At 43.6% G+C, this 14,947-nt stretch overlaps 1 protein-coding gene across 2 annotated transcripts in view; it reads right to left on the bottom strand.

The window, feature by feature from the left end:
- Positions 1-14,947, bottom strand: part of trim66 (tripartite motif containing 66) — a 58,373-nt gene that overhangs the window by 40,878 nt on the left and 2,548 nt on the right. For both annotated transcript variants that reach the window (XM_061883198.1, XM_061883206.1), the window contains exon 2: positions 2,535-2,733. In XM_061883198.1, the coding sequence (XP_061739182.1) occupies positions 2,535-2,543 (9 nt within the window). In that variant the 5' untranslated portion in view covers positions 2,544-2,733. The remainder of the gene's footprint in view (positions 1-2,534; positions 2,734-14,947) is intronic.

Here is a 14,947-nt window from a genome sequence, read left to right as displayed (position 1 = left end):
TAGACCAACCACAATCTCATTGACTAACTTTATGGTTCTACCTTCTGGTCAACGTAACAATGATTGACATCATGCGGCAGCTGACAAATGAGCGGTCAGAGGAGAGTCGCGAACATTCACAGGAAAGAGATTCTTGTGATAGAAATCATTTTAAAACATTTGCTGTGTTAAACTGGTGAGTGAGACCATAAACTTTTTCAAACAGTGCATTTGTTCCCAATCCGATTCCAGCTTCTGCTATCTGAGTCACGGCCAATGTGTGTCCTTGGGCAAGACACTTCACCCACCTTCTTCCCAGTGCATCTCACACTGCTGTATGAAGGTGAATGAATGCTTGGTGGTGGACTGAGGGGCCGTAGGTGTAAATTGGCATCAGTCTACCCCAAAGCAGCTGTCGCTACAAATGTAACTCACAACCATCAAGGTGTGAATGTGGAGTAAGTGAATACTCAGTTCTCTGTGAAGCACTTTGATTGTCAAGAAAAGCACTATATATATCTAATCCATTCGTTATTACCAGAAAGAGAGCAAGTTACGGGGGTGGACTAGCCATCGAGAATATATTTTTTTACTTCTACCATAACACACAATTGAGAAACAAAAATACATGAATATTGTCAAATAATACTGTAAATGTCAAGGTGCTTCATATAAATAAAGTTTTTTACCATGTACTCTTCATATTCCAAAACATGCATCGAATCATTCAAATCATGCCCCTGTTCTCAAGTCAAATGTGTCACTCCACCCTTAAAATCCTAGTTTCATCCCTGGATAGCACCCTCTAGGCCAGTGGTTCTCAAATGGGGGTACGTGAGATTTTTTTTAAATATTCTAAAAATAGCAACAATTCAAAAATCCTTTATAAATATATTTATTGAATAATACTTCAACAAAATATGAATGTAAGTTCATAAACTGTGAAAAATAAAAATACAACAATGCAATACTCGGTGTTGACAGCTAGATTTTTTGTGGACATGTTCCATAAATATTGATTTTAAAGATTTCTTTTTTGTGGGGAAATGTTTAGAATTAAGTTGATGAATCCAGATGGATCTCTATTGCAATCCCCAAAGAGGGCACTTTAAGTTGATGATTACTTCTATGTGTAGAAATCGTTATTTATAATTGAATCACTTGTTTATTTTTCAACAAGTTTTTAGTTATTTTTATATCTTTTTTTTCCAAATAGTTCAAGAAATATCACTAGAAATGAGCAATATTTGCACTGTTATACAATTTAATAAATCAGAAACTGATGAGATAGTGCTGCATTTTACCTCTTTATCTCTTTCTTTCAACCAAAAATGTTTTATTCTGATTAGGGGGTACTTGAATTTAAAAAAGGTTGAGAACCACTGCTCTAGGCATCTGCGAAAAGATTGCAAACAGCCCCTTTAACACAAGTAACTTTTTTATTTGGATAACTTTCAATTGTGAGTCTGGAATAATACTGAAAATGTCAACATGGACAAAAGTGTTATTCTTTTCTCCAAATCTTTGCGCATTTTTCCCACATACTCTGTGTGAAAATGTATGTATTTGTATATGCATTTTTTGAACCGCAGAATATTTGTTAAAACATTCACCCGTATTGTTTTGCTTGTGTTAATAATATTCTGACAATTCGCCACGTGTTGTCGCTTTTTTAACCCCCAAAGTCCATACTTAAGACTGATTTGAAATTTCAAGGTCATTGTGCTCAACAAACCACGGACTTAAACCTTAGAATGTTTAGCCAAATCCACCATTAAGCAAACATTTTGGTGGGGGCAATGTGCAGGACTAAGCAACTAATTGCCAATAAGGCATTGACCATTTGTCTAATTATTATACCGTTTCGAGGGATATCTGTATCACATATGCTAGCATAGCATATCTTACGACACATTTTCTGCACATAGGGGGGTGCCACAAACAGTCGTGAAAATATTAGGACAGTCCCTCAGAGTCAGTTAATAGGGTCACTTAAGCTTATCTTATTGCAACCTGACTGTTTGTTAAACAACGTTCATAACACATCTACACATACGGTATTATCCACAATTTGTGGGTTACATTGTGTTAGTCTACAACCATGTGTGTCCAACAAAACAGACATTACTTCAGGATACTTTCAATGGCCCTCATACATTAAAGACAAAACCGAAACTTCGATGATTAAACACTTACTTTGGCGGCGGAAGCAAGTAAACCCTCCCTTCAGGGAAGAAGATAAACCCCTAAAATATAAAGTTTTCTTTATTATCAAAATAAGAGGAAACTAGGATTTGCCAAACAAATTTAACTCTTACAATACAAACTGTTGTAGTCCCAAATCTGATTTTTTGACTCAAGTAAAGGACAACAAAGTTTCAACATGATCAGCTTCAATCGGTGTCACCGACATTATTATTGTTAATCCTTGTGGAAATGTGCTGTATTGCCTTTGCAGGGGATCCATCCAGGATAGTCATTTTAGATAAGAAAACCATTCCCAAAATTGTCAAAAAAGCAACTAACCGTATAACAGAAAATATCAACAATTTTACCTTCTCCATTTCTGTGCCGTCACAGAGCTTTTGTCGCCTTCTTTTAGATGAGCGCGTGCCGCCTGGCGCCCCGGCAGCAGGAACACTGAACACTTCTACCTGCAGCAGGAAGCGGTGCACGCCGAGAGATGGCCCCAGAGGAGACGCCTTACATGACAGCCTCACGGCGTGTTCTCCCTCGCCACTTCATCCGATGTCACTGCGACGGAGGAGAGAGTGTCACACTCAAATTCATCCCCTGCTTGTACCACGCACACACAAATTAGGAAAATCTCCTCCTTTTTCTTAAATAAGCCTGTGCATAATAATTGGGAATTAGGGAGATGAAATAATTATTTTTTTTTGTAGGGCAAAATATGCCCAGAAGCTCTTTTTGGCAAAAAGGAGGAAAGGAAGACCAAGCGACCTACTAGAAGGAACATTTGTTTTCCAGTAGGAAAAGATGTTTGTGACGAGACTGAGGTGGCAGTGGCCTTTTTTCACATCCCTTTGTCAGCATGAGCAGAGGACAGGGCCCAGAGGAGCTAGTGCGGCTCATCAAAACCAGGTCAGGCTCTGAGAAGGTACAGATGGGACCAGGTTACACTCATCCTGCAACTCTCGCTAAAATTATGAAATCAATTAAAACTCTATGGCAGCATGTCAGAGTGCAACAAGACCTAATTTAGACACTAATTTACATGATAGAGTAATAGGAAAATTCTCGGAGCTTTTAAATCTAACATTTCCCAAACTGGCATGTAGTTTGAAGCTGGTATTAGTCTGCCTGACAACAACCTCTGCAGCAGCCTGACCTACAAATGTGGTGAATATCACATCCTTAGGTGCTTCAGTGCGGAGCTTACAGCATACCCACTCCCCGCAGTGCACACAAAGACCCACTTTGAAACACAATCAGTCTGTGTACATTGGAACAAAACATACTCGCCTCTGATAGCCTCTAATCTATGCACAGTTACATGAAGTAGCATGTCAAAGGTTGGCACAAATACACAATCTGCACAGCGGGACCATGCTCAAGTTCCTACCTTTTAGAGTAATGTCCATGCAGACTGACAATTCGCTTCCTGAAACCACCTCCAACATCAAACAACACTTAATTTGAGCGGCCTCTTGTCTATCACTCACTCTTAAAGCAGGAATATTCAACTAAATTGTTCTAGGGTCCACATTTCCAGAAAACTAAGGAGTGAATGGCCGGACTTTTTCATTCACTATTAGTTTTACACTTAAATTTCGATAAAACGCGGTCGTTGGGGTCCATAAAATACTGATCGCGTTATTTCCGAGATCGCAATATAAAAAGGTTTTCTGTGCAAATCCCTGCTTTCACGCCATTTTTCTTTAGTACTTTTCACATTAAATGTTCTTCACCAGTACACTGCTTGCGGTCTCCTGCTTTTGAGGTCACGACCCCCAGCTACAAGGAGCATACCTAACATTGAGGCTGTAATTGCTGCCAAAGGTGAATCAACAAAGTATTGAGCAAAGGCTGTGGAATACTTATGTGCATGTGATTTACATTTTTTTTTTTTATTTCATTACATTTTCAAAATGAAATAAAAAATCCCATTGTCAATAGAGGGTACAGTCTATAAAATGTTGAGATAAAAAGATTGTCTTTTTTTTAACGGGACAGTAGAAACAAAATGTGGAAAAAGTGAGCCACTGAATACTTTCCGGAAGCATTGTAGACTGGCTCTGTGTTTGTGTGTGTGTGTGTGTGTGTGTGTGTGTGTGTGTGTGTGTGTGTGTGTGTGTGTGTGTGTGTGTGTGTGTGTGCGTGTGTGTGTGCATGCGTGCGTGCGTGCGTGCATGTGTGTGCATGCGTACCAGGGGACGGGGCTAAGGGGGGAGGAGTATATTAATAGCTAGAATTTACTGAAATTCAAGTATTTCTTATATAGAGTCTGAATGATACAACTTAATGCAGACTAGGGCTGCAGCTTTTACGGTAATCAAGTAATCTATCGATTAGTTTGTTTGAATATTTAAGTAAATGGATAAAACCCACTTTAGCGCCTCAATGCGTATTTTAGGGAAACAAGTTAAAATAATAACTCCTCTCTGAGCTGCTACCTTACCGTGGTAGAGGAGTTTGCGTGTCCCAATGATCCTAGGAGCTATGTTGTCTGGGGGCTTTCATGCCCCCTGGTAGGGTCTCCCAAGACAAACAGGTCCTAGGTGAGTGATCAGACAAAGAGCATCTCAAAGACTTCTATGGAATTACAACAAAATGAACTCAGATTTCCCTCGCCGGGACGCGGGTCACCGGGGCCCCGTTCTGGAGCCAGGCCCGGAGTTGGGGCACGATGGCGAGCGCCTCGTGGCCGGGCCTGTCCCCGTGGGGTCCGGCCGGGCACAGCCCGAAGAGGCAACGTGGGTCATCCCTCCAATGGGCTCACCACTCATAGGAGGGGCCATAGAGGTCAAGGGCATTGTGAGCTGGGCGGCAGCCGAAGGCAGGGCACTTGGCGGTCCGATCCTCGGCTACAGAAGCTAGCTCTTGGGACGTGGAACGTCACCTCACTGGGGGGGAAGGAGCCTGAGCTAGTCCGCGAGGTAGAGAAATTCCGGCTGGATATAGTCGGACTCACTTCGACGCACAGCAAGGGCTCTGGAACCAGTTCTCTCGAGAGGGACTGGACCCTCTTCCACTCTGGCGTTGCCGGCAGTGAGAGGCGACGGGCTGGGGTGGCAATTCTCGTTTCCCCCCGGCTCAAAGCCTGTACGTTGGAGTTCAACCCGGTGGACGAAAGGGTAGCTTCCCTTCGCCTTCGAGTGGGGGGACGGGTCCTGACTGTTGTTTGTGCTTATGCACCAAACAGCAGTTCAGAATACCCACCCTTTTTGGGTACACTCGAAGGAGTACTGGAAAGTGCTCCCCCGGGTGATTCCCTTGTCCTACTGGGGGACTTCAACGCTCATGTTGGCAACGACAGTGAAACCTGGAGAGGCGTGATTGGGAAGCATGGTCGCCCGGATCTAAACCCGAGTGGTGTTTTGTTATTGGACTTTTGTGCTCGTCACGGATTGTCCATAACAAACACCATGTTCGAACATAAGGGTGTCCATATGTGCACTTGGCACCAGGACACCCTAGGCCGCAGTTCCATGATCGACTTTGTAGTTGTGTCATCGGATTTGTGGCCTTATGTTTTGGACACTCGGGTGAAGAGAGGGGCGGAGCTTTCTACCGATCACCACCTGGTGGTGAGTTGGCTGCGATGGTGGGGGAGGATGCCGGACAGACCTGGCAGGCCCAAACGCATTGTGAGGGTCTGCTGGGAATGTCTGGCAGTCTCCTGTCAGAGAGAGTTTCAATTCACACCTCCGGGAGAACTTTGAACATGTCACGAGGGAGGTGCGGGACATTGAGTCCGATTGGACCATGTTCCGAACCTCTATTGTCGAGGCGGCTGATTGGAGCTGTGGCCGCAAGGTTGTTGGTGCCTGTCGTGGCGGTAATCCCAGAACCCGTTGGTGGACACCAGCAGTGAGGGATGCCGTCAAGCTGAAGAAGGAGTCCTATCGGGTTCTTTTGGCTCATAGGACTCCGGAGGCAGTGGACGGGTAACGACGGGCCAAGCGGTGTGCAGCTTTAGCGGTCGCGGAGGCAAAAACTCGGACATGGGAAGAGTTCGGGGAAGCCACGGAAAACGACTTCCGGACGGCTTCGAAGCGTTTCTGGACCACCATACGCCGCCTCAGGAAGGGGAAGCAGTGCACTATCAACACCGTGTATGGTGCAGATGGTGTTCTGCTGACTTCGACTGCGGATGTTGTGGATCGGTGGAGGGAATACTTCGAAGACCTCCTCAATCCCACCAACACATCTTCCTTTGAGGAAGCGGTGCCTGGGGAATCTGTGGTGGACTCTCCTATTTCTGGGGCTGAGGTCGCTGAGGTAGTTAAAAAGCTCCTCGGCGGCAAGGCCCCAGGGGTAGATGAGACCCGCCCGGAGTTCCTTAAGGCTCTGGATGCTGTGGGGCTGTCTTGGTTGACAAGACTCTGCAGCATCTCGTGGACATCGGGGGCGGTACCTCTGGATTGGCAGACCGGGTTGGTGGTCCCTCTCTTTAAGAAGGGGGACCGGAGGGAATGTTCCAACTATCGTGGGATCACACTCCTCAGCCTTCCCGGTAAGGTTTATTCAGGTGTACTGGAAAGGAGGCTTCGCTGGATTGTCGAACCTCGGATTCAGGAGGAACAGTGTGGTTTTCGTCCTGGTCGTTGAACTGTGGACCAGCTCTATACTCTCGGCAGGGTTTTTGAGGGTGCATGGGAGTTTGCCCAACCAGTCTACATGTGCTTTGTGGACTTGGAGAAGGCATTCGACCGTGTCCCTCGGGAAGTCCTGTGGGGAGTGTTCAGAGAGTATGGGGTACCGGACTGTCTTATTGTGGCAGTCCGCTCCCTGTATGATCAGTGTCAGAGCTTGGTCCGCATTGCTGGCAGTAAGTCGGACACGTTTCCAGTGAGGGTTGGACTCCGCCAAGGCTGTCCTTTGTCACCGATTCTGTTCATAACTTTTATGGACAGAATTTCTAGGCGCAGCCAAGGCGTTGAGGGGATCCGGTTTGGTGGCCACGGGATTAGGTCTCTGCTTTTTGCAGATGATGTAGTCCTGATGGCTTCATCTGGCCGGGATCTTCAGCTCTCACTGGATCGGTTCGCAGCCGAGTGTGAAGCGACCGAAATGAGAATCAGCACCTCCAAGTCCGAGTCCATGGTTCTCGCCCGGAAAAGGGTGAGTGTCATCTCCGGGTTGGGGAGGAGACCCTGCCCCAAGTGGAGGAGTTCAAGTACCTAGGAGTCTTGTTCACGAGTGGGGGAAGAGTGGATCGTGAGATCGACAGGCGGATCGGTGCGGCGTCTTCAGTAATGCGGACGTTGTATCGATCCGTTGTGGTGAAGAAGGAGCTGAGCCGGAAGGCAAAGCTCTCAATTTACCGGTCGATCTACGTTCCCATCCTCACCTATGGTCATGAGCTTTGGGTCATGACCGAAAGGATAAGATCACGGGTACAAGCGGCCAAAATGAGTTTCCTCCGCCGGGTGGCGGGGCTCTCCCTTAGAGATAGGGTGAGAAGCGCTGCCATCCGGGAGGAGCTCAACGTAAAGCCGCTGCTCCTCCACATCGAGAGGAGCCAGATGAGGTGGTTCGGGCATCTGGTCAGGATGCCACCCGAACGCCTCCCTAGGGATGTGTTTAGGGCACGTCCAGCTGGTAGGAGGCCACGGGGAAGACCCAGGACACGTTGGGAAGACTATGTCTCCCGGCTGGCCTGGGAACGCCTCGGGATCCCCCGGGAAGAGCTAGACGAAGTGGCTGGAGATAGGGAAGTCTGGGCTTCCCTGCTCAGGCTGCTGCCCCCGCGACCCGACCTCTGATAAGCGGAAGATGATGGATGGATGGATGGAAGTTAAAATAAACATGTTCTGCTTGCCATAAACTTTATTCTTTTCTCCAATAAATACACATCATTAACATTGAAATTGCACTTATAACACGTGCATTAATTAACAAATATACAAGATATCTGCTGTTTGCCGCCACACATATCGCGGCACATACACACCCTATGCATGGTATAACTGAGCATTTTTTAAACTCCAGGCACTAATTTGGGTCAGGATTTTGTAATGTTTTATTAGTTGCACTCATTAAACGATTAACCCCAGATTTCCATTGGATGCGAAACGTCATTGCCACGGCGGTGGACTCTTTCCGTTTTTAGTCAAGTCAATCTCCATTTCCACTTCCTGCAAGACGTGTCACATCTCCGCTCTAAATATATACAGAGAGCTTCTATATTTGCCAGTCGCCGCAACAAATCCGTTCAATTTAGCTAAACTCTGCTTGTGTTGGACAGAAAGTTATGCACAAACAGAGGATAAATTCTACAATTTATTTTTAAAATAAAGTACTCAGTTTTCAAGGCAAATCGTATGTTAAACTTTTAAGCCTCTTAATGGACTTGAAGTCAACAAAGTCAAAGTTTTCACACAGTCAAAAAATAACTAATCTTATACAGGCATATCCTGGCCAGCTATATGGGTGCCTGTGTCAAATACAAGCTGATACAGAAGCCGGGAAAGCTGGGGATTGGTGTGTGTGTGTGTGTGTGTGTGTGTGTGTGTGTGTTCTTGTATTTCTACCCTTCTTGAGACATCAACAAGGAAAAGTACCTTCCATATGAGAACCAGTGAACAAGTTGGAACCGAAATCATGGTAATCATACGGAAAATCCACTGCAATTAACGGAGAATGTCTCATTTGCACCTCTGGTGGTGACACCTATCAAAATTAGGGTGGTCCCAAAAAGGAGGGATTTTTTAAATTAAATGTGTATCTGTTTTAAAAGTGCTCCACCTCTGGTCAACATATAAATAACAAGTGTGTGTAAAAAGTTTAAGTGCTCCCCCTTTGGCCAAAATTAATAAAATAAATAAAACAGATATGTATATAGAAACATACTGTATTAACTTGAAGTAAATAATGAAGATTAAAAACAAATGACAACATTTTTTTTTAAATAACTAAAAGGTTACCTTTTTTATATTTGCGTGGTATGTACATATTATTAATGTTGTAAATACAAATCTTTAGATATCTAGAAAGGGAGATCCTAAAGAGATAGGCATTTTTCATAGGTTTCAAAAGGTGACAAATACAAGAATGTGTGTGCGTGAGTGTGTGTTTGTATGTGTGGTTGTCCTGGGCATGACATTTAAAGTGCATCCGGCAGTGGAAGCTCGTCTAAGGGGTCTTGTGGCACTAGAGGGATAACCCCTTTACTACTGCTACCCCATGTGGCCCTTGGCAAAGGCCTAGTACCTGACTGCCTACTAGTCAGGAATGAGGTGAAGACCTCAACGGTGGAACAGGCGGCGGATGATTGCTAAACCTATGGAGGGTGACAACGGCTGGAATGACGGGTGAAAGGCTGCAGCAGAAAAGGGTCCCCAGTCGTCTTGGACTCCATGCTACTGAACCCTGACCCGGATCCGTCAAGGATCGTGTGGTGACTGTGCACAAGTCTCCCCACGTTAAACAAAGTCACGCACAGCCATCCTCTATAAAGGGATACCCCCTACCAGGAGGATTGTCATACTTACTTTGAGTGACCGCCGATGATGATGTGTGTGGTTGGCTTTGCTACAACTCCCCTTTTCACTAGACATTAAAAACAGATTCGCAAAATATGCATGACGGAGACGGAACAGAATGGCAGGGGGGGATTGGCAGACTACAGAAGGCGGCGCTGTTTCCTGGCAATGCCGTTCAGTTGCCGCATCCAATGGAAAGCCGGGTTAATTGAAGTAACAAAACATACATTTTGCTTTTTTTCTCACAATATTCGATTTAATTGATTCATTTTTGCAGCACCGTGAGTACCTTGTGTTTTGTAAAATTTTATAAAAGAGTATTTTTTTAAGAGAATAAACTCAAAGTAGGGTAAAAAAATGCCTAAAACATGCACCTGGGTATAGGTTGATTGGCAACACTAAATTGCCCCCAGTGAGTGAATGTGAATGTTGTCTATCTGTGTGGCCCTGTGATGAGGTGGCGACTTGTCCAGGATGTACCCCGCCTTCCGGCCGAATGCAGCTGAGATGGGCTCCAACAGGGGCGTCACTAGGCTAAAATATTTTTAAGCCCCCCTAAATAATTTGGCGTTATATTTTATTTTTATTTATTTTATTTTTTTTACAAATACATGCCAAAACATTCATTTTCAAGTGGCCCGAATAAGAGTTTAAAATAAATAATCATATAAACTGTCATTATTCACTCGGTTTCCCCTCACTTCATAGCGTAAGGAGCGCTACTGCCTACTGGCGCTGACGAGACGAGACGCGCAGCCGCCATCTTGGAGTGGTGATCCACTCCACTCAATGCAATTCCTTTGGCAGGAGCAATGAACTGTCAGCGCATTTTATCTCACTGAATACCACTGATTTTCGCGCGCTTCTTTGTCATACGTGTAACTATGATAAAGGACACATGTTTTGGTGTGTTCAAAGTTTGCTTAAATAAATAAATGGGTTGTACTTGTATAGAGCTTTTCTACCTTAATCTACTCAAAGCGCTTTGACACTACTTCCACATTTACCCATTCACACACACATTCACAAACTGATGGAGGGAGCTGCCATGCAAGGTGCTCACCAGCACCCATCAGGAGCAGGGGTGAAGTGTCTTGCTCAAGGACACAACGGACGTGACGAGGTTGGTACTAGGTGGGGATTGAACCAGGGACCCTCGGGTTAAGCACGGCCACTCTTCCACTTTGCCATGCCGTCCTTAACAGTAATAGAATATTCTTATATGCTATAAGTGACCAGACGTCCAAGATCAAAACTGGGAATAATAATCCCAGAGAAGGGGGGAAAAACAGTCAGCTATTTTTAAGTTGAAGAAACAATATGATTAGGTTATATAAACATGTGTATATCCTACGTAAAAAAAATATGAATATACTAGATATCTATGTATCTTACGGACCAATAGACTGTATCTCTGTTGCTGCAACAGAGTTTATTCTGTCTTGACACTTTGTATTGATATTTTGAATTACATTCTTCCCGTAAACGATCATGTTTACAGTGATTGTCTTTATAGTCTGCTAAAACCACCAATCTGTTTCACTGGATTCAGAATAAAACCAAAGTCTGTCTCACCCAACAAAGTTAGTATTTGAATATTGTTACTTGAAGACTTATTCCTGATTACAATTATACTGTTAAGAGAGTATTGTCTTATGTTTTGCCTAAAATGAGAATGCATCATAATCAGTGGTGGCTGGTGAATTTTGTTTTAGGTGGTGCTGAAAGTTTGTAAACCAAATACCTTTAGGGGCATCATCCTCCCCCAGAAGATTTCTTTGTGATTTTCACATACAAATATTGAAGATCTTTGCTCCTTCTCAACTCTGTGGTCAAGCTGCACAAAACTTTGTGTCTGCAATTGTAAATGATTTAATTTTTAAATGTTGTGTTTCTTGTAGAATCTATATAAAGTAGTATAAATTAGCCTATTGTTAAAATAATGAAAAAAAAATCATTAAAAATATATTTGTTTTATTGCATTGATTTGTTACAGTAATAGCTGTTGTATTATTATAGGATGGCTTGTTAAACATTTCATAGGATTTTCAGAGGGAGGAAAATCCAAGACATTTAATATAAAATGTATCCATCCATCCATTTTCTACCGCTTATTCCCTTTAGGGTCGCGGGTGCCTATCTGAGCTACAATCGGGCGGAAGGTGGGGTACACCCTGGACAAGTTGTCACCTCATCGCAGGGCCAACACAGATAGACAACATTCACACTAACATTCACACACTACGGCCAATTTAGTGTTGCCAATCAACCTATCCCCAGGTGCATGTCTTTGGAAGTGGGAGGGAGGAAGCCGGAGTACCCGGAGGGAACCCATGCAGTCACGGGGAGAACATGCAAACTCCACACAGAAAGATCCTGAGCCCGGGATTGAACCCTGACTACTCAGGACCTTCGTATTGTGAGGCAGACGCACTAACCCCTCTTCCACCGTGAAGCCCATATAAAATGTAAAATGAATAAATACATAAAGAGAAAAAGAAAAAAAATGTGTAAAAGCCATCGTCCCGTGCATTTTTTTTACCGTCCCCGGGACGACGGGACATCATTAATGTTAAGCCCTGGAAGTTACATTTTATTGTTTGCATTATTTGTTTCAGCATTGCACTTTGAAGATGGTCACTCAGCTCTTTGACAGCTTTGGCTCTTTTTCATATCAGCAGACGGACTCTAAGTCTTTCTTACAGTACACATAAATTTTTCTCAATTCTATTCAGACTTCCATATATATTTAATTTTCTTAACCGACTGAAATAATAATCAATCAATGTTTAATAATAATAACAAAGAATAATTTCTAAGTCTTTGTTAGCCGTTTGCTCACATCCGGTTCATCTCCTGGGCTAAGCCCCCCCTGTCCTTAAAAGCTAGTGACGCCACTGGGCTCCCCCAAAGCTAGTGACGCCACTGGGCTCCCCCGCGACCCCAAACGGGACAAGCGGTAGAAATGGATGGATGAAACTCAAAAATTGGGATTAACACAAATATGGAAAAAAAAATATATATATATATATATATATATATATTAGGGGTGTAAAGATACGTGTACCGGTATTTGTATTGAACCGTTTCGGTACGGGGGTTTCGGTTCGGTACGAGGGTGTATCGAACGAGTTTGTAAACTAAAGTCTTAACAAGCTTCTCTGCTTTCTGCCTCTGTCTGAGCAGTGAGCACCCAGCATTGTCCCGCCCACACAACCATTGGTTGCATACAAAGCCAATCAGCAGTGCGTATTTAGAGCGATGTAACAGCCAATCAGCAGTGCGTATTCATAGCGCATGGAGTCAGTGCTCCGGCGTCGAGATGAGCAGATATGATTTTAGCAGGTGAGTAGCTGACATCGTACACTCTCCAAATTATGAAAAACACTTCCCAGTCACAACTATTACAGACATCACTATGAGCCTGTTGACCTTCTAGAACAGGGGTCGGGAACGTTTTTGGCTGAGAGAGCCATAAAAGCCAAATATTTCAAAATGTATTTCCGTAGGAGCCATATAATATTTTTCAACACTGAATACAACTAAATTTGTGTATTTTTAAGTATGACCAACATTTGTAGAGTATAATAAGTCTCTTATTATTTTTAACAACATTGTTATTCTAAAAGTTAACCAATAATAAATATAATACTTCTTACCATTAATGCGACATCGTGAACAGGTGCGGTAGAAAACGGATGGTTGGATTAAAATGCATGAGAATGTTTTATGATTTGAACGTTATTTTTGAAACTGTGATTACCAGCGGAATTATTCATTACTTATCGTGTTAAGCAATGTCAGCTAAGATTTATCTGAGAACCAGGTGCAGTCATCTGGCTCTAGAGCCATAGGTTCCCTACCCCTGGTTTAAGCATTAGACAACTTTTTACCTGCACACTGCCTCCCGCTGTTTCTCACATCTACAAAGCAATTAGCTACCGACTGCCACCTACTGATATGAAAGAGTATTACACGGTTACTCGGCATAGCTCGGTTAGGAGAGTGGCCGTGCTAGCAACCTGAGGGTTCCAGGTTCGATTCCCGCTTCCGCCATCCTAGTCACTGCCGTTGTGTCCTTGGGGAAGACACTTTACACACCTGCCCCCAGTGCTACCCACACTGGTTTAAATGTTACTTAGATATTGGGTGTCACTTTGTAAAGCGCTTTGAGTCACTAGAGAAAAGCGCTATATAAATATAATTATCTGAGAGCCATATGTAGTCATCAAAAGAGCCACATCTGGCTCTAGAGCCATAGGTTCCCTACCCCTGTTCTAGAAACTTAAACTGCAGCTCAGCTCTCTCATAGTTCTGGGTTGAGGTGAAGGCTAATTAGCTTTTAGCGTTACGTTAGCTTATTTTGATCTGTGTGTGTGCGCGCGTGTGTGCGCGCGTGCGTGTGTGTGTGTGCGTGCGTGGTGTGTCTGCGTGTGTGTATAATAAAACTCAACTACAGGCTTCCCAAATACTGTAGTAAATTAAGCATGATGAGTTAACTTGAAATTGTTTAATGTTGCACTTTTTATATGTGGAAGAAAGGTTTTGTCATTTTATTTAATCAAAGCAACAACTTGAGGCAGTTTAATGTGGATTAACGTGGGTAGAATTATTATAGTGTTCCCAATGTTAAAATGATAAAGCCATTGTTTACAAATTTGGTAAATAAATAACCAAAAAATGTATATTTTGTTGTTTTCTTACTGTACTGAAAATGAACCGAACCGTGACCTCTAAACCGAGGTACGTACCGAACCGAAATTTTTGTGTACCGTTACACCCCTAATATATATATAACATTACAGTACTGAATAATTAAAAGTCTAATTAAAGTATTAATACATTTTAATTTTAGGAAACAGTGATTAGAAAACCATCTTTACAATAGTATTTAATAAATGAACAGTCTGATTCAAGCGCAAAACGGCGGAATGGCCCAAACATAATGAGCATCTATACAAACATCTTGTCGTTCACGGTGTGAGTCACACTTTAAAGCGTGGTAATCTGGGAATTTCCACGCCTTGCCTATGTGACAAGTTGACACCTGTGCACCCTGCCACGGAGCGACACCAATACACGCCTGTCAATCAAAGCGATACAAGCCCCGCCCCGCATCCATCCATCCAGCGCCTGCAGCTCGAGCATCAGTACAGAGAAGATTTTGACAAAGTGCGCATGAGATGACGCACCTATCATGGCACCGTGGCGCAGTCCAAAAAAATACCAACTACACGGCCACCCTTTAGGAAGACCCACTTCAAACACAAAGTCCATTATGAAGGTTTCTAATACACAAC

The sequence above is a fragment of the Nerophis ophidion genome, linkage group LG02 (genome assembly GCF_033978795.1).
Source record: "Nerophis ophidion isolate RoL-2023_Sa linkage group LG02, RoL_Noph_v1.0, whole genome shotgun sequence".
In the NCBI taxonomy this organism is placed as follows: domain Eukaryota; kingdom Metazoa; phylum Chordata; class Actinopteri; order Syngnathiformes; family Syngnathidae; genus Nerophis; species Nerophis ophidion.
Note: the sequence above shows the minus strand (reverse complement) of the source record. Positions and strands in the feature narration are given on the sequence as shown.